The 25518-nt window shown below is 44.0% G+C and overlaps 1 protein-coding gene across 1 annotated transcript in view; it reads right to left on the bottom strand.

The window, feature by feature from the left end:
- Nucleotides 1-25518, bottom strand: part of GLG1 (golgi glycoprotein 1) — an 84496-nt gene that overhangs the window by 37256 nt on the left and 21722 nt on the right. Inside the window, exons 2-4 of the mRNA XM_051629197.1 lie at nucleotides 7229-7261; nucleotides 4530-4616; nucleotides 2337-2552 (exon numbers count right to left, since the gene is read on the bottom strand). Of these exons, the coding sequence (XP_051485157.1) occupies nucleotides 2337-2552; nucleotides 4530-4616; nucleotides 7229-7261 (336 nt within the window). The remainder of the gene's footprint in view (nucleotides 1-2336; nucleotides 2553-4529; nucleotides 4617-7228; nucleotides 7262-25518) is intronic.

The raw sequence follows: 25518 nt of genomic DNA, 5'->3' as shown, positions 1-25518 counted from the left end.
AATACCAGGAGACCAAATTCACTCTAAAGCACAACAGTCAACTGGAAAAGTGAGTGAAACTACTATTAAATATTTCTTCATTAAATGGAAGAAAAAAAAAGGGAAGACAACAACAAAAAAACAACCCAACTCCACAACAGAGGCATATTACCAAACTTAATGCTTTCAAATGACAGATCTGAAGCCTTTCTGCTCTATGCAGCAAAATGAAATCCACAGGCAGATCAAGACTTTTAAGCTGAACTTTATTGCTCTTACAGAGCAGAAAAGCAACAGGAGCTGGTGGAAAGAAAGCACAGAAAACACCACATCAGAAGCATCAAACCCAGAAGGAACAGAATTCAATTAGGAAGCAGAAAGCAAGCTAAAACAAAAAAAGGAAGTATGGAAAAGGAAAACAGTTAGGTAGCCAAGGGGCTTCAAGAGGCAGTGTAATTCCAGAATGCCTTTTAAAGTGCCTTTTTAAGTTTAAAATGCCAGTTTGTCCCAGTTACTGTGATGAAGCTATCACACTGCAACCTACTAGCTGCCTGATGTGGCTGAAGTTAGTGGTCTAGCAGTGCCTATTTCCATAAAAAAGGAGAGAGATGAATCTCTTCCCCATCTTCCTCCTCAGGTGTCCAGGTCCTATTTATTAAATTCACAGTTACATTCAGTCACACAAAAGGGTAATGACTGTTTCTCTACAGGCAACTCTCAGAAGCTGCAGCGTGGAAATAAAACCTGAACTAGCACCTGATGGGAATAAATTAGATGAGATTTCTCCAAAGCAGAATAAGGGAAAGAAGAGAACATCAACAAAAGGAATGCCTGCACAGCCATTTATAGCTGTTTCCATAGCAGTGTAAAACACTTCAGTTGCTCTAAGAGCAAAAGCTGACAGGATAACAAAAGACATCATACGAGAGGCTTTTCACCAAAACGTTCTGGGGTGGGTACCAAGAAAGTGAGGGATGTGCATTAACTGCACTAAAACCCACAGCAGCTTGGTTAGTGACTCAGTTTCTGTCCCACAGAAGGCTGCTGGCCCAAAGATGGTATTTGGTTTTCCTCCCCTGGTCATCCTCACACCTCACCCACCCAAACCTCTGTGGCCAGCTGGGTGGGTTATGCAGAGTTAAGCCAGCACTGCTCTCACTTCTATAATTTAAAAAGCACTGTTAGAAGTTGAGAGGCTCATTTTAACTTTACCCCTAACCACAGCAGTTTGCTAGGCTAACAGCTGGACTTTATGATCTCAAAGATCTCTTCCAACCAATATGATTCTATACAGACTTAAGAGTAAAAGAAACCACTCGTTCCTGCAGCACTAACAACTGCTGCCTGTGCTGTGCTGAAGTAGACAAGGAAAGACAGTGCCTTGAAAATCACAGAATGGTTTCAATTGGAAGGAACCTTAAAGCTCCTCCAGATCCAAACCCCTGCATGGGCAGGGACACCTCCCACCAGCCCAGGTTGCTCCAAGCCCCATCCAACCTGCCCTTCAACACTGCCAGGGATGGGGCAGCCACAGCTTTCCTGGGCAACCTGGGCCAGGGTCTCACCACCCTCACACCAAAGAATTTCCTCCTCATCTCCAACCTCAATCTCCCTCTTCCAGTTTTCATCCATTCCCCCCACCCATTTCCCCCTTGTCCTCTCCCTCCCTGCCCTTGTCCAGCTTTCCTGGAGCCCCTTCAGATACTGGAAGGTACTCTAAGATCTCTCCAGAAATTAACCCCACATCTAGTCACCACAAACTCTTGTTTGCAACCTCTGCTCAAGTCTCATATGACAAAAAATGATCGGTTTAGTAAAGCCAGCACAACATTGGTAAGTCTGTACTATTAAAATGTGACACTGGGTACCACGTGCCCTTCAACTGCTTTTGGGTGGGCAGGGTAAAGAGGAAGCAAACAGAGAACAGCTCTTGATAGCCTGAGAAAGCAGAAATTGCTAGCACAGGCCACATCACCTTGATAACCTTCCTGTGTCAGCCCTGGCCAAAGAAGCCCAGCAATAGGGGGCCTGAAACTTATGAATTGGGTTCACTCTACTGAGTCAAGCCCAACAGAGCGTGATCAAAAAGACAAAAACCTACCAGAGCACCTGTAGTGCAGTGAGGGAAGACAAATGAAAGTTGTCCCTGAGCTGCAGTGCCTCCTAAGAGGAACAAACATGTATTTATTAAAAGGGAACTGCAAGAATCAGGACGTTTCCCTTTTCAGACAGACGAGACACGCCACGAATTTCCTCGGTCGCAAAAAGACAATCACACTATCTTAGAGGCTCACTGAATTCTCCTTAAGTGAACGACTTTTACCAGTCCACTGACAATCTACATGCTCTCTGGATACCTTTTCTCCAGGTCGAATGCTGCCACATTTCAGGAGATTGATGTCAGCCTTGCAGTCATCCATGAAGCCACAGATCAACCGGTAATCGCTGAAGATAATGGCTGTCATTTTAGTGATGTACTGATGGCACTGGTACTCAGTGATGTTGCCCCTGTGATCCACCAAACATGACACCAAGAAGCCTTTACCCACTGGTTCATCTGCACACTCCTTGATCTGTTAAAAAATAAAGAAAAATACAGGGGTTGCAGCTAAAAATTCAACCTTTCTCACTTAAAAAAATAAATCCTCAAAGAAACCTGCATCAGTAGCTTCAAAATCTGCAGGCAAAGAAACTCTCTGGCTTTAGTTTGAAACTCCCTCGGCTTTAGTTTGAAACTCCCTGGGCTTTAGTTTGATTTTCAGTCCAGTCAGAATGCTTGAAAATATTTCAGAAATAAGAAATACCTCATGTGTGCCAGTATCTGAAGAAAGCAAACAGAGCGACCTTGAGGATTCTAAAGCCTCTTGCTCAATAATCATCTTTCATAATGATCACATGGAACCCCTGAAATCAAGTGGATGTGTAGGAAAAAAAATGCTAGTTTGACAAACCTTTATTTAGAAAACTGTGATTACAACATCACTGAAACACACTTGGATCCCCCCCTTAGCCATCTGACCTCCTACAATATAATACTTTGGCTAGAAATGAGACTGATCCAAAAGTCAACACAGTATTTACTGAACTCTTTATAACTTGCTGGAAGCTGAATATTAGTATAAAGGAAAATCTTCATCAAATTCATTTTTATCAGGCTCTTACAGGAACTGATTGCTGGTACTAAACTATTTTGCTCAGAAAAAAACCCCAAATCACAGCTAACAAAAACTGAAAGCTGTGCAGGGATCCATGGGAGATCCATGGCAATCAATATTTGAAGACAGATAAAGGCTGGTAGAACGTTTTGTATCTCATCTATACAGCCCTTAGAAAACCATAGTTACCAGGGTCAACATCATTGTTATAAATAAGGCATAAAATACATTTTAAAGCAAACACATGGATGATTCATTGCAGGGTGAAAGGGAGAGAGTCGAGCAAGGTTTCTCTGAGAAAGTTGCATCTTTGCTTTGGCTCCATTTCAGCTCCAGTACCAGGAGCCAAACCAGTGTACAACAGTAATGTGCTGATTTTGGAAGAGCCTGGCTTTGGAAACAGCCCCAGAGCTCCACGGCTTGAGCCAGTGAACTACACAAAAGACCAAGCCATCATGTTACTGCCTGGCCACTCCTGCAACAACCACCATTATCTGGTAGCCAACTCTTAAGTCTAGATCAACATTATTGCCAGAATGCATAAAATTGGAGCATCAGAGGAAAAAGCTGGTATTTACATCTATGCTTAGCTGATAAAATTAAAGGTGGACTTTTCAGATTGTACCTGGCTGGGACAGTCACTAATTCCCCAAATGACTTTTACTAAAATCAGAGCTCAGTCACCAGCAAGAGAACATTTCTTAGGGGGAATTAAAGTATTATTAGGCTAATTCTTTCTGTTAGCAGCATATTCCCACTTTGTGTTAGTTTTAAGGAGTGTCTTGGAAACACTTAAAAATTAGTGGAATAGCTGATGCACCTGCCTCAGTATTAAGTGTCAGAAGATGAAACACATGAGATTGCTATTTAGGCACCTTTTGTTTCCTTTAAATAAAAAAACACTAACAAAAGCTGAAAAAAAATTTATTAATGAAGTAATCTTTGAGCTTAAGGCACAGAGGAATAACTCCTGGTGCAACCTAAAAAGAGGGAGGTCTTAACAGAGAGTCCTTGGAGTAACAAAACTTAGAGTCTGGAAGAAAAAGAAAGTTGATCCATCATTTGATGTCTGTGTGATCATCCTCTCTGCTAGTAAGCAACAACCCAAACCTTATGCTAAACTCAGTGGAACCCCTGCTAACCAACACTGTCCAGCACTTGACCAAGAGGGGACAACTCAATCCAATCAGGGAAGAGCTACTGGACTGTTAAGTTTATCATTTCTTTCCCCCACCCCTTTGCCTGGCACCACTAACTGGCTTTTTCCACAAGGAGATGTAATGCCTGGTCATTTGGTATTTAAGACTAGAGCTTCCCCAAACCCAAATCACTATCACAAAGAAATGACCAAAACCTTAGTGCCACAAGAGCAGCTGTGCCCTTTTTCTAGCTTACCTCTGCAATAGTGGACTTGCAGACTTCTCTGGCCACGGATTCAAACTTTGGATCTGTAGTCAGGTTCAGCTTGTAGTTCCACAGGAGCTACAGAGACAGCATTTGTAGAAGAAAGGGGGTTTATAAGAGCTTCCCATCAAGAATGACAGACATTTTTTTGCTTAAGAATGAAACATCATTTAATCCCCATCTGCATCATCATCCTTCTACAGAGCAACACTCAATGCAAAGTCTCCTTGACAACAACTTTGTCCTTTCACTTCTGCAATAATTTTCTCATCTTGGAACAAATTCAGACTGATAAAAATCTCTCCATAAGATCATGAGCTGACTCATTAGAAGGAAATATGCCTAATGAAGACAACTTCATCATTGAAAGGATAAAAACAATGAAAGCTGTAACTTGCTACCTGCTGCAGGTTTAGCAATGTCTTTAGCCCCACCACACATGAAGCCATCTTGGGCAAGTCACACTCTGTAGGTAAAGACACACCCCTGAGGCACCACCAAGCAAAACTACAGAGTAAGAGAGCAAAACTTCAAATTAATAGTTGAGATGTTGCCTGAGAAAAGCTCCATTAGCTCATCTGTTTTGCTCTAGGAACTCAAGCTGCATTTAAACATTTTTTCACTAAAGATTAAAGAGCTTTCAGAATTAATTTCAGACACTCTGACAAAATCAAGTTAATATCAAAATGGCCAACATTTTAGTCAACTTTCTTTGGAAGTTTCAGTCATACACAAAACACTAAGAAAGCATAAAAATATGATAGAACACAAGAAATAGTTTCACATCATCTCCAGGAGGGTGGAAGAAAGCCCAGAGGGCTAAAAATGGAACCAGCACATCTGGACTGTCTTCCACACCTCATATCATGGAGCTGTGAAAAGTTGAAACAGGAGATGATGGGATCCTAGGGTATTTCAGAAGGAGAAGGAAGTTATAAATACACAGGTTTAATAGATAAAAGTGAAAAAAGAGGGAACCTGTCCTCACAAAGAGGGCTGTAGAGCTCTCCTAGCTAGGATGGGAAGGACAAGAATCATAGAATCATGGACTGGTTTGGGTTGGAAGAAACCTTAAAGATCACCTAGATCCAACCCCCTGCATGGGCAGGGACACCTCCCACCAGCCCAGGCTGCTCCAAGCCCCATCCAACCTGCCCTTCAACACTGCCAGGGATGGGGCAGCCACAGCTTCCCTGGGCAACCTGGGCCAGGGCCTCACCACCCTCACACTAAAGAATGAGGTCCAGCACCATAAGAATACAACTCTGCATTTGTAATCTCCTTGGAGAGTCCTGAGATGAGATGCTCTCCAAAGGAACCTTCCCACAACCAAAAGGAAGGCTAAACTTGCAGTTTAAAAATCCAGATTTTAGTGCTAGGCAGTATTTTGCCAGGAGATGATCAGCAGTTGTACTACCAAAGACTGCAGAGAGAAGCAAAGAAGACATTTGGACACGAGATGCCTCTCTGTGGTCTAGTTTTTGATCACCCCCTTCAGCTTCCCTCCTGGGAAAATAAGATTTTTGTCCACACTTCCTATTCCTGAAAGGTTTCTGGAAGCCACAGCAGCCTGACATCTGCCTGGAGGCAGAGACCCTGTCATTTCATCCAACAGAGGAAAGGTCCAACTTTTGACTTCTAGAATTCTCAACTACATCTTCATTCAGGTAATTTCTGTTGGCACATTTAAATGTCAGCCAGAAATGTTTTCATTACTGAAGGTTTCTCCTCTTTTTCAAAAAAAGGCAAGACTTAAACTGAAACATGATGTGCCCCTCATTTGATCCAACCTTCCAGAACAGAGAACTGCAGCTGCCATGAAGTCAGGCAGTGCAGTGCTAAAGGTTAATTTATAAACACAGTTGGAAATTACTAGTTGTACAGCATGGCTGGGTTTCATTTCTGGAATATATCTTCCAATAATGAACTAAATAACAGCTTCTCAAGCATATGAAACCAAGACAGACACTGAGACATGCACTTGTCTGTCTGTGTCCAGGGCTAACCAAACAATTAAGGATCTTGAGATGGTCTATTCTAACAGAATGCAAATGAAAGAAGCCAAAGGAAATCTAATACCAACCTCAGCTCTGATGATTTTTAATTATTTTTATTATTTTTTTAGAGTCTTGGGATTTGAAGAGTCAGCTTGACAGCCTGAAAACTGGCTAACAGTTTGCTCACTGTTAAAAACACAGTGCTGAGAGGAAATCTGTTCTAAAACCAGCCAAGTGGTTCAAACTGCCTCCAAATATCACACCCCCACAGCATTTTCCAAGTGAGTTTAAGAATTTAGCAGCTGTGAACTTAATACAGAAGGTTTCAACAGCTGAAATTCAGTTGCAATTTGGTACAGCTTTCCCAAAAGAAGCACATCATATTGCTCTTATTAACTCACAGGAACCACCCCCCAACTGTAAAATAGGAAAGATTTCTGGCCAGCCTCCTCTGGTACAGATATGCAAGATATCTTAGATATGTTCCACTCTGAAGTCTCCAGTAAGACCATATTGGTTATACTGGGGTAAAGAAGTTGCCTTGTGCTCTCCCTTTACAGACCAATCCAGGAACTCAAATGTCCTGATTAAGGCCGTTTGCAATCTACCAAATTGCAAAACACCTGATGTTGGTAAGGCAGATAAGGTGAAAATACCCCAACTACAGACTGAAAGAAACAAAGCAATACTTACATGATTGCAGTCTGAGGAGATTTCATTATCTGGCTGAAAAGAGAAGAGAGAAGTGTCAGTTCACTGCTGCTGTGACACATTTAACATCCAGAAGCGTGTAACTTCCAGAAACCAACATATTGCCAACACATTTTCCTTCTAACAATTTGACAAAAGCAATAGGACATTTTAAAATCTGCATAACAAGAGTGATAACATCTAAGCACCAGAAAGATGGAAATAACAGAATGCTGTCTTAACTCCACAGAGCAGAAATGGCACACGAGTAGCAGCGTTTATGTTGATGCTGCAAAAACATGAGGAATGTGCTTGTGTTTGGCCCAATTGCCCAAGCCAAATAAAACCCAGCACCTGTGGGAAAACAAAGATGTGGTAATAAAGTTTTAATGGAAAATAAGTCTCGTGCATACAACTGAAGGAGAAAATTAGGACTCACTTCCCTCCGCTGGATCGAAGGGTTCGTATTTCCCAACACCTTTCAAGCCGTACATCAAAGCAGCCCTGAGATTTACTGGTAACATCCAATGTTCACACCTCAAAATATTTGCTATATTCTTTTCTTTTAGAGTAATGAAGGTTCTGCTATGTTCTGATGACAATGCCACTGACAAATTCCTCAGGTACAGCCTCCACCAGACCAGCTCACGCAGGGAAGACTCATGCTCCACAGCAAGTTGGGAGGAAGAACTTCCAGCCACCCTGATCTCCCTTCCAGCTCCAGTTGCTCTCCCAATGGAGAGCTCCTTGACAAAGTTCATCAGACAAATCCATACAGCATCTCCGTGGCAAAACAAAAACCACCTACCCATCATACCCACAGGAAAATCAGCCCTGACTCACAAAGTACCTGCTTCCACTGACGCTGAAGAGGCCAGACATGCTCTGAGAGCCGCAGACACTCAAACCCACTCAAAGCTTGAACACATCATAGAAACAAACACATTAAACCTCAAATATTGGACAGGAAAGAACCAGCACTTCACCAGTTTGGAGAGCAAGCAGCCTACATCCCAAAGATGCAGGCTACTCCAAAGAGTTTTCCAGTGCAACCATTTGCTGCTGCACAACGTGTTCTGCCAACACTTGCTCCACTGCTGCTTTGCAGAGCACAAACACAAGCTTATGGGAAGAAGAGAGCATGGGGAATGTTTCTAACTCCTTAATTACAGCCATTATTAACTCAAGCACTTTTCTTTTGTATAGCAGGAAGCAGCACAAATTACCTCTCCACTTAGAACATAAAACAGTACCTGAAAGATCACAGTAATTAATTGCAGTTTGGTCAGACTGACACTATCTAAAACCACAGCTCCCCAAGTAATCATAAATTTGAAAATTAGGATCTCAGCTTTTGGTTGTTTTGTTGTTTTTTTTTTTTTAAAGGCTAGCAGATGCTGGCTTGTTATCCTCAGACTGCAGATCTGATTCTCACAACTGAAAACTAAGACAACATCCAAATGATGCTATTTTAAAGCAGATTCAAAGGCCACCACTACCATGGCTTACAAGGCGGGTTTCCCTTCACTTTCTGCACCCATCCTAATTATTCTGCAACAGAGGGAGGTTTGAGACTAAGCTGATTTCAAAAGCTGAGGGTCAGGGTGCCCTCCACTGAAGTTGCTGTCTCAGTCTTTTAGCCAAGGATAGCTTCTTTATGAAAATGTATAGGTTGGCACTGTAATCCTCCTCCAGAGGACAGGACACACAAATTCTTCTGCTTGCAGGTGTGTTAGCAAGAGCCAGAGAGCAGCGTCCCCAAACCCCTCTTGGTTGCTTCACTTGTTTTTGCCCCCTCCAACCTGTTTCAGATCCACCAAAGATTAAAGCTCAGGGTTTGTTTTTTTTTCTGGAAAGATAAGCCCAAGAATATAACAGACTGGTTCTCACTGACTGGGGAAGCTTAAGCAAGCTTTTCTTGAAATACATGACATTTAAATACTGCAGATTGAAACACCAGCCTTCCCTGGGCTCTGCAGTGACCCTCAGCTCTGACAAATTTACTGGGGCTTGTAGTGAAAGGATGAGGGGGAAGGGATTAAAACTGGAAGAGGGGAAGATTTAAGTTGGACATGAGGATGAAATTCTTCACTATGAGGGTGGTGAGACCCTGGCCCAGGTAGCCCAGGGAAGCTGTGGCTGCCCCATCCCTGGAAGTGTTGAAGGGCAGGTTGGATGGGGCTTGGAGCAACCTGGGCTGGTGGGAGGTGTCCCTGCCCATGCAGGGGGTTGGATCTAGATGATCTTTAAAGTCCTTTCCAATCCAAACTGTTCTATGAAATCAAGCCTTTTTCTTCTGAGAAGAACAATGGAAGTTCAAGGGGACTTCCACTAAGCCTTAGAGCTGCACACACTCACAGTTCAGTACTTAAACATGTAAAGCATAAGATGCAGCCAATAATGCATTAAATGTGGAACAACTTGACCACCTGCAAGCTAAAAGCTTTGATCCTTCTTACCCAGTGGAGAGGTGGGTTCAGTAGGAACACTGACCTGCCCCTCCCAATTTTAAGTGAAACAAAAATGGGAAAAAGAATCCTTTTCATCTCGTCTCTGAGAAACTGAAGGGCTGAGTTTGAGGAAGGGGATGAAAAAATTCCCCAGCACAACCCGCATCAGTTCTGACTTTTTCTGGCCCTCTCTCCACCACATCCACCCAAGAAACTTTCCAAACAAGAGCAGTTTCAGAAGAAAACTGTGTGTTTTGTTGTGTAGTAAGAGTAATGAAAAAAAAGCTAAGTTTCAAATTACCACTAAGGCAAGTTGGGAAGCAAGAAAAGCTGCACTGTGGCATTCCCACCGGGTGAGCTCAAGGAACATGGATGCTCAAGAGACCCCTGGGACAGGGGGAAGGAGAAGAGCAGCCCAAACTGGGTCCACGTGCTGGTTGAGGCATTTTAGGAGAAGCTGGGGGCAAGGAGGATGTTCCACCGACCAACCAGTGAGGGAGAAGGACTCCTCTCACATCTCCTAATTGAAGGATTAAAACCAGACTTCACAGAAAGTACTTGGGCCTCTGGGTTCACAGAAGCTTTTGCTGTTTAGCTGCTTCAGTGGGAATTTATTGCCTCCCTTGGCAATTCTCTAAAAAGCTCTCCTTCCTGAACTAACATATTCCAGAGTATGAACATCACTTCCTACCTCCCAGGAAAAGCAGACTTTAGAACAAGTACCAGCTAGAAGAAACCTGAACAACAAAAGCATTTCCTTCCACTCAACCACACAGAACAGACCCCAATCGTACTGCATTCCCATTGTGAACCCTATGGAGAACTCCACAGGTTTGTATGAAGTCCCATCACCCCCAGCCCATGAGGTCCTCAATATCCTTGTGTTTCAAAGTGCCTTTTGTCATCCACCAGATCTCAACTCCGTGCAAGCAGAAGTGACAGCCAGCCCTTCCCGAATCTCTCTGCTTCAGCAGCTGTATAAAACTAGGTCAGAACTATACAGCACCCACCAGCACTCCCCAGGCTCGAGGAGGCACGAGGCTTTGGTGTTTTAGCTTCAGAAAGGGACCATCATGGTGCTGGTTTCCAGCAATATTCATGTAGTCCTAGGTACATCGTGAACTGGGGTCATGCATCATTATCAAGTAAAGAGCAGATTGCCTGGGGTGCAATTACTATCACCTCCCCAGCTTGAGTCAGTGTCCCTTTCAGCTGTGTGTACCAGACTGGATTTGGTCTCCTTTCATCACTTCCAAAAAAAATAACTCACACCACTGGATTCTGAAAAGCAAGGTAAGAATCCTGAGCAACAACTGTGGATGGAACTCGAGGTCTTGGAAGAACTCTCTGCAGGGATTACTTTAATCACCAGCAGCTGCTTGACCTTCCTTCCCTTTGCTTCCTTGCAAGTGTCATGCAAACAGAAGAGCCTGAAGTTAGCTGCACAAGTGCCTTTATTCTGAGATTTTAATCCCTCCTTGGAGCAGTACAGGGGATGACAGCAGACTTTTCCACTATTCTTTTAAGGCAAGAGTGGCAGCACACCTGCTGAAAAGCAAGGACCAGGCATATCTCAAACACCTGACCTCTCCCTCCCTGCCCTTGTCCCAAGCCCCTCCCCAGCTTTCCTGGAGCCCCTTCAGGCACTGGAAGGTGCTCTGAGGTCTCCCTGGAGCCTTCTCTTCTCCAGGCTGAACACCCCAACTCTCCCAGCCTGGCTCCAGAGCAGAGCTGCTCCAGCCCTTGGATCATCTCCATGGCCTCCTCTGCACTCACTCCAACACCTCCATGTCCTTCCTGTGTTGGGGGCTCCAAAACTGAACCCGGTCTCCAGGCGGGGTCTCATAAGAGCAAAGCAGAAAAGGGGACAATCCCCTCCCAGGTCCTGCTGGCCAGGCTGCTGGGGATGCAGCCCAGGACACGGTTGGATTCTGGCTGCAAGCACAGCCTGCCAGCTCATGTTGAGCTTCTCATCGACCAACACCCCCAGGTCCTTTTCCTCAAGGCTGTTCACAACCCATTCTTCACCCAACCTGTATTTGTTTTTGGGTGCATATGGATACACAAGTACAAGCAGCTCATGGTTTCCAGCCACAACACTGAAGTTCTCCACTCTGACTTCAACATTTATCACTAATACCTTTAAAAACTGGCAGATCAGGCCTGCTGACCTGGAAGCTTCTAATGAGGAGGCTATCAAAGTGATAAAGGGAAAATTGACTCTTTAGCCATGTCCTTCTCACAGGTAACAGGAATCCCTTCACACCAAACACAGCCAGCTGGGACAGTGAAGTGATTCCACCTGCAGGGATCAAGCCCGTTGGACTTCTGACACTAGAAAACAGCACAGGCTGCAAGATAGCAATCAAGGAGGAATCTGATCCCCTCCCAAGGCAACCACTAGAAATGATTCTGCAGAAGGATCTGTGCAAACAAGAGCAGATACAGCAGCCTAGGCAGAAATCAACACAGCTTTTGTAAAAGTAGAAAAAAAACCCCACACATCACAGAATCCCTTGTGCTTCAAGCCTACTGAAACATCCTGGAGTCCTGGGCCAAAAGGCATATGGCTACAGTAAAACATTTTCACACATCCTGCAATCCTGGAAGAGCCATGTGTGCTAAAAAAAAAGTTCAAACCAGTGATAATTTAAGTTCAAAACAGATGAGAAGACGTCATCATTTAATTGCATGTTTAGTGAGCAGTAAGTTAAATTTGTTAAACTGAGCTTCAAATATTCTCTCATGCCAGGGAACTGCTAATACTAAAAACAAATCCAGTGTTGTCATGTCAGCAAAAAAACTCCACATAGTTTGAAGCAGGGTATTGTGCATATAACATGCCAAGTTATCCAGCTAGCTCCTAGCTTCCATATCCTTTGCTTATTTCACAAATAACTTTTTCCCAAATACAAACAAAGCATCAAAGTTTACAACTCTGCAAAACCTTTGACCAAATATTTATTTCCAGGTGGATTAGGCACTTAGTTTATGCAAGCTTAACAATACAAGCTACACACAAACACCTAACAATTGCCTCCAAAACATACACACAACTTTGCCTGTGAAAGTCAAGTTATTAGGACCTGCAGCAAATTCTTTTGCCACCTAGCACACAAAGTACAAGTAGCACATCCCATCTTTTTCACTGTTTTAACCAAATTCTAGATTCCATGAACTTTTCTGCCCATGTTGACATTTTATATCCTCCACGGGTATAACACCATTCAGACAAGTATGCTGTTTCAGAAAAGACCTCATAAAGCAAGATCAAAAAACCCCAGCACAACATGTTGTGTGTCCTTCTGGCCCAGCAGCCAGGGAATAAGGAGCCAAGGGTGAAGTGGGTCTTGTCCCCTCACACTTTGGGGATCCAGGGTTCAGTATCTGCTTCAAACACTAAGAAAGTGGAGCAGGTCTTACCCTTCCCTATGTATCTTGGTAAGAAGTCAAGAGAATTTTAGTAATTGTCATGTTTTGTTTGTTTGACATTTGCTTGGCAGTAAGTAAAGTCTTCAGCAGGCTGTGTGTGCCTTTCCTCCACAGCTGAGACCCTTCCCTCTGCAAACACCATCGACAGCAGAAGGCCAGAAAACACTCCAGTTTCATTTCTCATGCATCAAAAGTGACCACAGATCACAGTGCAATTACAGGAAACTCACCAACTCCACTCTAACAAACCAACTGTCTTTGCTAGTTATTTCTCACCAGCAGATCACCTTCTCCCAGCTAGCTGCTCCTGTGCAAAGGCTGCAGGGTGGGTGCTCAGAGGCTTGGGGCTGCAGAGCTGCTCATGCTGGATGTGCCACATCCTGTGAAGAACAACCCACTTCCACAAGATCTTCTTGTGCCTGCTGCTTCTGTCCCCTTGTGTGGGGGACCCTCAAGGCTCCAAGCCCTCTTTACAGGGACCTTTCCCACTTCAACATTGATCCACACACATGTTCTAACATGCAGCATGATCAAAGTTGTCCCAGATACTTGTTTCTTCTTTCCCAAGTCCCTTCTCTTCTTCCTCATGGTTTTTCCAGCCAGCCTTGATGCATCATGGAGCAAAACAGACCCTGAAATGATGCGTTTGCCACAGAAGTTTGGCAGCACTGCCACCAGATAATAATGTTTCCCATGACACTCCTCCACAACAGAGCTCTGCTACTAAGCTTAGCACCGACGCCAGGCTGCAGATGCAGCCAGGTTTTAGGATTTGCTCCTGGAAAGCTCACTCACAACGCTGGCAAAAAAAATCTGGGCGATCAAAAGGCAGGTAAGGATGCTGGAAGTGTCAGAAGAGAGCAGGAAAGAAGAAGCAGAGCTGTTAGAAAGTGCAGGGTGAAAGCACAGCAGCCTGCTTAACCAGCCTGATATCCCACCGATGCAGGTGGCTGGGTAGTCTGCTGCCTTTCTTGCCCCTGCCACTGGCTGCAGTTCATGGCAGAGTCCAAAACTCAGCAAACCAAGAGAAAAGCTGATCACAGTTTTTGTTTTTTACCAGGCTAGTATGAATGGCCTTGTAGAGGAGTCCCACCAGCTACAGTTAGATGACTGGGAAAGCACAGTGGCACCTCCACCTGCAGCATCAGCCAGCCCGTAAGTTTCTTTAAGATCTTTTGAGACAACCTACGTCTGAAAATACCTTCCTGAATGGCTCTTTGCCTTAAGCCCAACTAGAAACACCCTAGGATAAGTGAAGAGTGTTCCAGTAGAGAGGCAAAATCCACAGCACAGGTTTTGGCAGTGCAGCACAGTGCCTGCTGGGGGATGCAGAAGAGAAACGAGTGAAGAAGGAATGGAGGCCCCAACAAATAATTCCAGTACAACAGGTAATGAAAAAGCTTTTACTAAATATGTTCATCATCTCTCAGTAGGTCAAATTTCATCACTTACTCTCAATACAGAGACTTCACATCTTCTGACTGTACTTAATCTACAGTGCTCCAGGTTGAGATTAATTTGACAGAAAGCTTCTAAAAGGCCATGAGGAGTTCACAAGCAAGATTCACTTTCACACAAAACAACATGTTGTTGTACATGGTATGGGTAGAGGCTCTTGTGTCCTGGCAGGAACACGTTTTCCTAAACATACTCTGCTCCTCAGAGAATAATGTTTTGGATGCACATGGCCTGGAATGAGAGAAAACCTTTCTGGATCTCTGAACAGAAGCTCAGGAAGTTCATACCACAAGCTCTGCAACCCAAGGCACATGAAAGCACAGAACTGAAGCCCGAGTTGCAGCACAAACGCTCTTACTCATCTCCCCACTCCCACAACTTACTGAAGTGTCACACTGCAAAGCAAAGCAATCAAGCTCCAACATTCCCCACTTGAAAGCAGCTCTGTGACATTGTCCATGGCCTGGACAATTCTTTAATCATAACCAGGCTCCCCCACCAAGGGCTCTTGTTTCATCCAGCATAAACAGAGAACAATGCTCTGAACACTCAACCAGCCAATACTTATTTTTGCCTTTTGTTATTCAACGTGTGGGCTTATGACTCCCATTTTCCACGCTGAAAGCCAGAGCTCCCAAAGATGTCTCCCCAGGAACATTTTCCTGCTGTCCTTTCAACAAGGCACACGTGTCTCATCAATCAGGGCTCCCATCCTCACCGAGGCACAATCAGCACCTTGTGCCCATCGTTCAGGGGCACGAGCAGCACTGCTTTAATCCTGATGATTTACAGGCACACATTCCAACTCTGAACCAAAATAAGATGAGCATCCAAACAGGTGGGAAGCAGACTCGGTTATTTTTAACTCCTGCCAGCTATTCTACTTAGAGGCAGTAAAAATCAAATACCTCAAAGAAGCCACTCCAGCCCTAACCACAAACCACAAGAACAATCATTTAATTTTGAAGTGTTCCTTACTTCCTTCAGGACAGTGGTGAGAGCCCTGCTCCTGCCCCCAACTTGCCCCATTTTTTCTAAGGATAGAGACAAAATAGACCTTGAGTTACCTCCAGCCCAGCTGTCAGTGCTTCAGATCAGAGCAGTGGAGGCACAACTACACTTCACATTGGCACTTCTACAAAGTGCTGGACATTGCACGTGGGTAAACAGACTGCAGCTTCTTGCACAATACCCAGCACCAGCCCCTTGCTGTTACAAGAACAGGATTGTTTGAGCTTTTCAGGTGGCTTATGTCCTCCTGAATTCCCACTCCATGCTCTCATCTCCTTGTTACAGCTGACCATCTCCCAGAGGAGGTCCAGGATGTACCAAGGGACCCCACATGCCACCTTTGTCAGTGCTATTACCCTGCAAGAGATTTCCCACAAGCACAAAGTCTCCTGCACCTTGGCTGCCAGTCCAGCTCCCTTCCTGAGAGATGGGAAAGTGTTCCTCAAAAGCAACAGCAGTCTTAGCTGCCACACACAGGCAGCATTCAGCCACTTTAACAGCTGGATTTGAAATAAAACACTGGAATTTTCTTCAGAAGACCCACAGGGTCCCAACACATCACTCACTCCTTCCCCACAGTAAAGGGCAGGTAAAGAATGAGAGCCCTGAGCTGGGCAACTCCCTGCTGCTAAAATAAACCATTTCAGTTCTTCTCACGCTTCAGAGCTAACCACAATCACCAACCTTATCACCCCCTGTGTCAATTTTATCACAGTGCTAATCCAAAACATGAAAATAATACCCAGCTGATGCTCAGCAATCATGCTCAGCCACCACCCTCAGCTGCATCCATCCTCTCTCCTTTACAACACCCCCAAGCTCACTGAAAAAGCTGTAGGTACCACACAGCAGGCAGGAGAACGTCCTGGTGACCTGAGGCTCCCTGGTGCTAGGGTGACAACAATTAAAACACTGTTGGGACATGTTCCAGCCTAAATTCATTATATCTAACAAGGGAGCTGAGAAGAGCCATGCTGCATGCAAGCTCTTGACCTGCCACCACTTAAAAGGGCCAAAAGTCTGGATTTAAAACCACTTTTAAGAGGTCAGCCTGTATCAGGAAAAAAGCTGGACTTTCTACATTATTCATTCTCCAACTCTCCCCAAGAAATTTCTCTGCTGAAAGCCTTCTGGTTATTCAAAATAGTACTAGAAAGGCAAATGTCATAGAGAGAGGCTGTCATAAATCCACTTAAGGAACAGCACTGCCTCTGTACACAGGGGGAATACGTGCAAATAAGCACAAAGTGTTAAGGTCTAGGGCACAGCTCACAGGGGCAGCTCACAAGCAGTGTCACTGCCACAGGGAATGAGGACACTGCCTCAGCAGGCCAGAGGACCTCTCCAGCCTTCTACAAGCTTCCTCCATGAGATCTGTTTTGCTGGATTCTCACCATCACCTGCTGAACTCGGCAGCAAAAGGCTGGGCTATTTTTAGGGTGCCCTAGAACCAGCACAGTGCCCTGCTTCCATTTCGAGTCAATCCCAAAAGGGCTGCCCAGGAGATGCACATCCAAAACAACCCCTGCTCCCTGTGCTTCCAGAGATGATATTGAGCTGTGCTTCCCAGAACACAGCTCACACTAATTTCATGTCCTTTCTAAAAAACAATTTGAAAGCAATCAATACTGAAGTTTCAAAACTTGCTTTACAGTAGCCAGGTAAGGGTGTCCATCCTGTTACAGTCACAGTTAAATGGGTCTAGTTATGTGTTGTGCAGTTCTCCTCAGAAATATTAATTAGGTTAAATGCAATCTGGGTCTACCCAAAACATCAGTCAGGTAAGCCAAGTGAAGCCCTAGTCACAAAGAAGTGCCCACCACCAGCCTCTCTGACCAAGAAACTAAAGAAATTCAAGAGAGTGCAAGCAGCCAGAAGTCGAGTCCTCAACCAACCACCAAGCCCATCTGAGGGATGGCACCATCAACAACAAGACTGGGCAAAATGAACCAAACTCAAAATTCATGAGGACACTGGCAAAGGAAACCACCTCACAGGACTGCTGTGTGACAGGGGACCTGCAGTGGGTGCTTCTGCTCTTGAAGCCCTTGATAGACAGCTCAGGACCCTGCTAGCTCATTGCCATGAAACAGCTTTCCTATCCTCTGGTAACTCATCACAGGTTGCCCAGGGAAGCTGTGGCTGCCCCATCCCTGGCAGTGTTGAAGGGCAGGTTGGATGGGGCTTGGAGCAACCTGGGCTGGTGGGAGGTGTCCCTGCCCATGCAAGGGGCTTGGATCTAGGTGGTCTTTAAGGTCCCTTCCAACCCAAACCAGTCTGGGATTCTACGATCACCAATTTCAGACAAATGAGCCTTTTCCACACGTACGGACAAAATGGGTTCTCAATTACAACGGCATCCACTTCAGTACCTTGAAGATGAGGCACTGAACAGGAACTGAAAAAGAATTTTTCCTCATCATTAGAAAAGAAAAAAATCACTTATTCTTAAGTCTCAAAGGTCATAGTGACCAGGAAAGCTACACTGATGTATTCATAATTTTTCCGTGTAAAACAAGTGTTCTCATCCAGTATTTCAGTTTAGTACTTCAGTTCTGCTTTAACAATCCTCATCTTCTGCATTTTAATTGTTTCCATTTCTATCCAAAAGCAGCTTGATCCATTGAAAAGTAATTCAGTAGATAATGTCTTGCCATTTTTAAACATTATTAAAAAAAAAGAAGACAGGAACGTTAAGATGCAAGCATTTCAATAATTACAGATCATATCAATTCCGTCAGGAAACATACCAAGCTTAGCAATAAAAGCTACAATTGGCTGCAAAATACTATCACCAGACTAGAAAACTCTAGAAAAATTACTAGAGTGTTCAAGCAAGACTGGAATTATTCAAATCTAAGCTTCTTGCTTGTTTAAATCAATCTGCCTGGGAGCCACACAAATTGTTGTGGTAAATTGATTTCCCCAGCGTCTGGTTCTTCTTCCGTAAGAGCCACGACAAGAAGAAGGCAAAGACCAGAAAGACAAGATGAAATCAGCTGATTCACAGTGTTGTTAGGCACTCTGCATTCACATTATCCATCCCAACAGTGAACCAAGTTATAAATGTCTGGGCAAGTAAAGGCAGGCAGAGTGACTCAGTCCCAGAGCTCAGCAGCAGCATCAAAATCAAAAATGCCATTTTTCTTCTTGGAGACTCATGCAATGCAGCATGACTAATGCACTTTGTGTTACTTTACTACCTAATTTCTGCTGCACTTCAGCAAGATTTTACATGCACAAGGGTTTGAAACAAGATTTTCAGCAAACCTGCAGTGTTGGTGTCTTTTCTGAGGTGAAAAATAAGAGTGGTGCTTCATTCCTGCTTGGCCAAAAGGCAGAGCTCGCCGTGCAAAAGGAGCCTAATTGAAAAGCACCAGGTACTTGATTAAATAAATGCTTAGAGCTTTTACCTAAAGAGTTGTGCTGCTAGAAATGGCAGCTTGTTTTTAAGCAAGATAAAGAAAAAAAAATACAGCAAAAAGCCCTAAAGCAGCATCACACAGCACTTCTCAAGATTCACCCTTTGCTAGGAGCTCACTGGGCAAGTCTGCAGTGAAAAAGCCATTGGGGCTTTTCTTCAGGACTCAGTATTTGTGCCCACCAAACGAAGGTGGTTGCTGCCTTTTGGTTTCTCACGGGGGAGCTGCATTTTCTATGAAAAGGGTTATCCAGAAACATTTTAGAATACACATCTGCACCAAGAAGGAAATGAGTCACCAACCCACTTGCTGGCCTGATTCACAGCATCCAGCGTGCTCAGGATATTTAGGAATCTGTGTCCAGGATTCAGGGGAAAGGCAGATTCAAACCACAAGTCGTTTTAAGACTAAATACAAAACACAAACTCATTTAAATTCTTTCCCCCCCCCACCCTCCCTCTCCTTTGCTTGGGTATAGTTTCTTCAAAAGCACAGGCCCAGCGTGGCTCTGTACACAGCCACAGAACTTTTCACCTGGATGAATCATAATGTTTTCTTTAGATAACCGGAAGAAAAGCAAACTCTTAATGTTTGTTTTCAGCCCTGGATAAAATCGTTTGGATTTTGTTCAACAGACAAATGAACATGAATAAGTCTTTACAGCCACTGCTAAGGCAAGGTTTCCATGGGCTTAGTAACAACCTACCAAATAAAAATTCTGCTTGCCTTCAGAACATGCAAACAAAAGCCCTGTAGAGGACCAAACCAAGAACCTTTCTTCAGTTCACCACACTGATTAAGGGATTAAAACAAAGAAAACTGTACATACATCTTACTTAAGCTCTGCACTTCCTCACTAGGTTAGATATGGGTTTAAATTAACCTTGTTCCCAGGAAAAGCCCAGAGCTGCAGCACATTTCGCTGTAGGTACTGGTCTTCCCTTCCACAGAAGTTTGGTTTGTAATGCATTTTGTATTTTTGAGAGCTCCTTTCCAAAAAGCACTAGGGTTTTTCAGCTTGAACTGCTCAGCTCAATACCTATACAGAGCCATTAAGTCAAGCACTTTGCTTGAAAATTCTGACTGTAATGGTAATTTGGAGGATTTAAAATGATGCCCCGGGTAAGCAGCCAGATCCCTTAAGCCAAACCAAGAAATGATAGCTGACTAGTTTTGCACAGATGAGCAACTTCTAAAAAAAAAATAAAAAAATAAAAGGCATGTTTGATGCTGGATTTTAAAAGTGAATTTGAAGAGCTTTCCAGAAAGCAAGGTTAGTAAAAAGACATCTTACTGGTGTGCAGGAGAGCCAGACACCTGCCCGCAAACGCTCCCAATTATTGTTTCCATAACTCCTACTTAAAAAGCTATGAATAAAGGCAAGCTGCAATTAAAAGAGACTCTGCACACCTACAGCTTCTCTGCTAATAATGACAGAGAGAAAATAACGGGGGAAGGAGGCAGAGGGGGGAAAAAGCAACAAGGTAGTCACTGCCAACAGCTCAGTACCAACACATAGCACAGCACTGGAATTGCTGCTGTACAATTTCCACCTGTCAAAACATGGGGAATTTAACCAACAATGCAACTGCTCAAGAAAAGGCTGGTTGTTCTCCTGCTTATTTCTGACAAACAGCAACACTGATTACAAAGTTTTGGAATCTAGACCTCAAAGCCAGCCAGCTGCAGCAGGCAGGGAAGGGGAAGGCTGTAGCACATAGGCAGTGCTACACCTTCTCCTTGCTGTAACCTGAATTTTCAGTTCTATCTGACTGAGAACTTTAGAGTTTAAGCATATTGAAGGGAACAGCTGCCACTTGGTAGAAAGTATCTCAAGCTGCAGGAACCTTATGAAGTTCAACAGCGTAAGGTCTTGTACCTGGGAAGATGTAAGCCAGGAGCACAGTTCAGACTGGGATCCACCTGGCTGGAGAGCAGCCCTGTGGAAAGGGACTTGGGGGTCTGGGTGGGTAACAGGCTCAACAGGAGTGAAGGGTGTGCTGCAGGGCAAAGAAACCAACAGGGTGCTGGGCTGCATCACCAAGGGCATCACCAGCAGAGATCAAGAAGCCATCATCCCGCTCTACTCGATGCTTGTCAGACCACACATGGAGTGTTGCCTTCAGTTTTGGTCCCTGCTCTACAAAAAGGACGTGGACAGGCTGGGCAGGGTCCAGAGAAGGGCCACAAGGATGATCAGAGGACTGGAGGACCTGCCAAATGAGGAGAGACTGAGAAAATTGGCTTTGTTCAGCCTTGAGAAAAGAAGGCTTTGGGGAGACTTTATTACCATGTTCCAGTCCTTAAAGGGTGGCTCCCAAGAAGATGGAGACTCCCTGTTTACAAGGAGTCACAGGGAAAACCCAGGGGGTGATGGGTATAAATTGGTCCTGGGGAGATTCCAATGGGACACAAGAGGTAAATTTTTCACCATGAGGACAGTCCAACATTGGAATAGTCTCCCAAAGGAAGTGGTAGATTCCCCCATATTGGACAGTTTTAAGTCTCAGCTTGACAGGGTGCTGAGCCATCTCATATAAACTACAGCAGTACCTAGAAAGGTTGGACCAGATGATCCTTGAGGTCCCTTTCAACCTGGCATTCTAGGATTCTATGATACTTTATTCCAAGCTCTGGTTAATGGTGGCAGTCTGAAGATAAGAGTTATGCAATATTAACCTACACATTAAAGCAAAGTTTTCCTTCCATCCAAAGCCCAGTTATGCTTGAAGAAATAAACATGAAGTTATAAATCTCTGGTCTCTGCTGGCATGGAAATGCCCTACAGACACCACCCAGTTTTCAAGATTGCTTCCAGCACCCTGATGGCAAAGCCCAGAGAATTCTTACTGCAGAACTTGGCAACGTGGGGAGATTATTTTGTCCTGACCAATAGGTAGAATAAACATGCTTTTCCTAGCAGATAACACTAGAGAAAGAGACATTAAAAGCCTGATTTGTTCTTACCCAAGTGGTACAGGAACTCAACGTGGTTTGCATCTCCACAAAAAGGCAGTGGGGATGTGCAGGGGAAAAGCTGCCAGCAGTACCCTCAGGTAAGCAGTTTTCAGCCCAAGCATTTAAAGCCCTTGCATGCAGATTTCTATCTGAAGGATAAGAGAAAAATGTTTGGGTTGTGCAACCTTTGCAACAGCAAGCTAAGATCTGAATGCCTTCAGCACAGGTCAACACTGCAACCAAAACCACCTCTTTTGGTCTCCTGCCATGTCTTTGTGTAGCCTTGAACAGTCCTTGCTAAGGGTGAGAATTAACTCTGCTGCGTGGAAAAAGTCAATATCCATAAAAAAGGAAAACTTTAAAAATTTCAGGCTGCCAAATATTTTTTCTGTGCATTTTAGGATGATCATCCAACACAGAGTAAAGGCTGGAGGTAATATTGGCTCATGACAGTTTTTCAGGAAAGAGAAACCCCAGAACATCAGAGGTATTAGATGCATCAAACATCTCCAAAAACTAGTCAGGTATTTCCACATAACACTGAGAGGCAGAAGCATCCTGGCAGGTGTGTGTGAAGAAGGAATACCTGGCACAGTGGCAACTGAAACTACCTCTACTACTTTATTGTATTTGTTTGTAATGAGAATTCAAAGTGGTATTGTTTGGGTAAGGGCCCAAGTGTGACACAACAAGAGCTGGGAGCATCTGGAAAACGAGAGTAGATGGAGAAGGAACTCAAGAAAAATCTTCTCCAGTGACTATTCAACACCCAGATGAAATCCTCTGGGGTTTTCCAAACCCCAATAAATGGAAAATTATTGTACACAGTTTTCTATTAACTACAGCTGAACTTAGATGGCACAATAAGGAAGAGACATGACTTAGCAAGATCACAGAATCATAAAATCATAGAAGAGTTTGGCTTGGAAGGGGTTTTTAAAGGTAATCTAAAGATATTTTTTTTTTTCTCTTGTGTACATTGTTATGAGCTGCATTTTGGAAATATGAGGCTCATGGTGAGTGGTACCCTTGGCAGCAACAAACGTGGTTCTCTGCTCAATCTGGAGGGCAAAGCAAAGCCTCACCTCCAGCCTCATTGCTCTCAAAAACAAGAAGCAAGGACAGAAGAGCCCTGGAGCAAATTCAGAACTGCCATGTTCAGCCAATTTTCATTTAATCACAGGCCAGCCATTCCAAAAGTAACATTTTCAGGCTTCTTGAAGCCTGAAAAATTGAATTTAGTAAATCCAGGTTTACATTTCTAGCTATAACACCACAACTATAAGATCACCTGAGGCAACCAGATTAAACAAGGATATTTTTATAATGGATAAACTAGCAAGTTATCAAAGTAGCATTAAGACCAAGGTCAGGAAGATACTGTGGAGTAACTTTAATTTTCATCTATTTCTGCATTAGCTCATCCGTTTTCCAAGACAAGCCTGAAAATAATTAACTCCAAGATAAAACACACATGAATTATTACACATAACCCTTCTGAAAAGAGCTTTGCATTGCATCTGTATTGCAAAGCACAAGTTTGGAGGTAGTTCTTAGTACTTAAGTGAAGTCTATCAGAATTCAGGAAGCAGTTGGTGAATTATAGCAGGCATCAGTTGCCCACAGCGTGGGTGGGAATCCAAAAATCCCAACACATCCCCCTTGCTTCTCCTTAGGGAACTTGTGTAAGGAGTTTTTTCTGCTGGTTTCCTCCTTTCCACTGAGCTGAAGACTCTTAAAAGTCTCCAGGGTCAGTGCTGCTGGGGGGGAAGGATGACACAGGAGGAGAGCAAGATCAGCTTAGGTCAACCTTCAAGCATCATGGACTTGCCCCCTCAAAATCAATCCCCAGGCCCAGTTCAAAAAATCTCTGTATTCTCTTTCTACAGGACCAGTGAGATTATTGATTCAGGTAAAATCCCTGGGAGCAGCTCTTGCCAGAAGAGACCAAACAAGGGCACAAACCTGTGTCACAGGCTGACAGAACAGCTTGGCTGACTCTCAAAAGGGTAATTTTTATGAATAAAAAAAACGTCCAGCATCCTAGAATGGCTGCCAATTCTTCAGGCAAACTGGATGAGAAGATGAGAAATGCCAGTGAACTACAGATTAACATCAAGAAATCTCAGGACTTCAGAATAAGTCTTGCCCATACTGCACACACCTTCCTGTGCTAGATGCACCATGCTTCTCTAAAAATAAAAAAGCACATTTGTTTCTCAGCAGCTATATGTGTGATTGCATTTGAGAGGCCAGACTTGCAAACCCAGCCTTTTGCAGGCAGGCAACCACCAGGTTGTTAGAGATGTGCACCAGCCACAAAGCAGCCCCTACACCAAACCCAACCAGCTGTAAGAAAGGCCACTTTGCTCTAAGCTCCCACAAGTTACCACAAGTGCTAGCACCGTAGTTTCCCACAGACTGACGCATTTGCAAGTAATTTAAGACATACAAGGCTTCTTCACAATTTGAACTTGCAAAGCTGCTTCTCTGAGCACAAGGGATGCTACCCCATTTCAGCAATGATGGTGTCACATCCTCAAGAAACCAATTGTCCTTGCACAAAACAATGACCTTCAGAAAACCAAGTTGTTCCACTTGCAACACAAAACTGGGAAGACGTATTATTAAAGTGCATATTCTTCTCTCGTGTTTTCCAGTGAACTGTCCTTGACTGATCCCAGCTTCCCCACTCCTGAAGAGCCAAACAAGGATAACCTGTAGAATACAGCATCTGCAGCAGCACTCAGGTGAGAGCTCCCTGGCTACGTAAATTAAAATCGCTGCTGCAAAAAGAGACTAATCGTGGTTTGCTCTGAGGGAAGGGGGAGGGTAGGTGCAACAAGATTTGTTGAGGAAAAACAAGAACTCTGCTGTTTTCAGCTCAGCAAGTTACCACAAGTGCTCAATTCAACTTCAGAACCAGAGGAATAGTGTCCGCCTGAAAGTACCAAACACTTGGACGAACCCATTTCCCTACACACAACTTGGGAAGCACAACAGACAATTGCACAGATTTGGCACTAAGTTTGCTGACTTTTTGCAGTAAGACAACCTCTAAAACTCCCAGGAAGTTTCTCACACATCTCTGGAAGACTGCCTCCTTCAATGACTCTGCTGTGCAGCAGGAAACCCTGCCAGAACAAGCGAGATCACTAACATAGGTGGGGCTCCCAGCTAGAAGCCCGTTCTTGCTGCCCTTTGAGATAAGCAAATCAGAGTTAATCTGTCAATTATTCAAACTGAAGACTTGATCCTTCTCCCTCATCTTCTATTTAAAGTTTCTGTGGAAGCAGGATTAGTGCAGGGAGGCTTTTACACCCTGCAGACAAGGAAGGCATGTGGCTTTCAGGCTTTCCCCAGAAGCACTGGAACGTGCGGTGCCCACAGCCCTGTTGCTGAAATGTTTTAATTCCTGCAAGGCAGATTTACAGTCTCTTCTGGAAAAAAAAAAAGTAAGTAGTCTATGCAAGAACATCCCTGAATTTAAAAGTCATTCATCCTGGTTGCTCAGAAGTCTTTCCTTACAATTAGGCTCATTAACAGCCTCTATGTTAATTTG

Source organism: Apus apus, chromosome 11 (assembly GCF_020740795.1).
Source record: "Apus apus isolate bApuApu2 chromosome 11, bApuApu2.pri.cur, whole genome shotgun sequence".
Classification (NCBI taxonomy): Eukaryota; Metazoa; Chordata; class Aves; order Apodiformes; family Apodidae; genus Apus; species Apus apus.
Note: the sequence above shows the minus strand (reverse complement) of the source record. Positions and strands in the feature narration are given on the sequence as shown.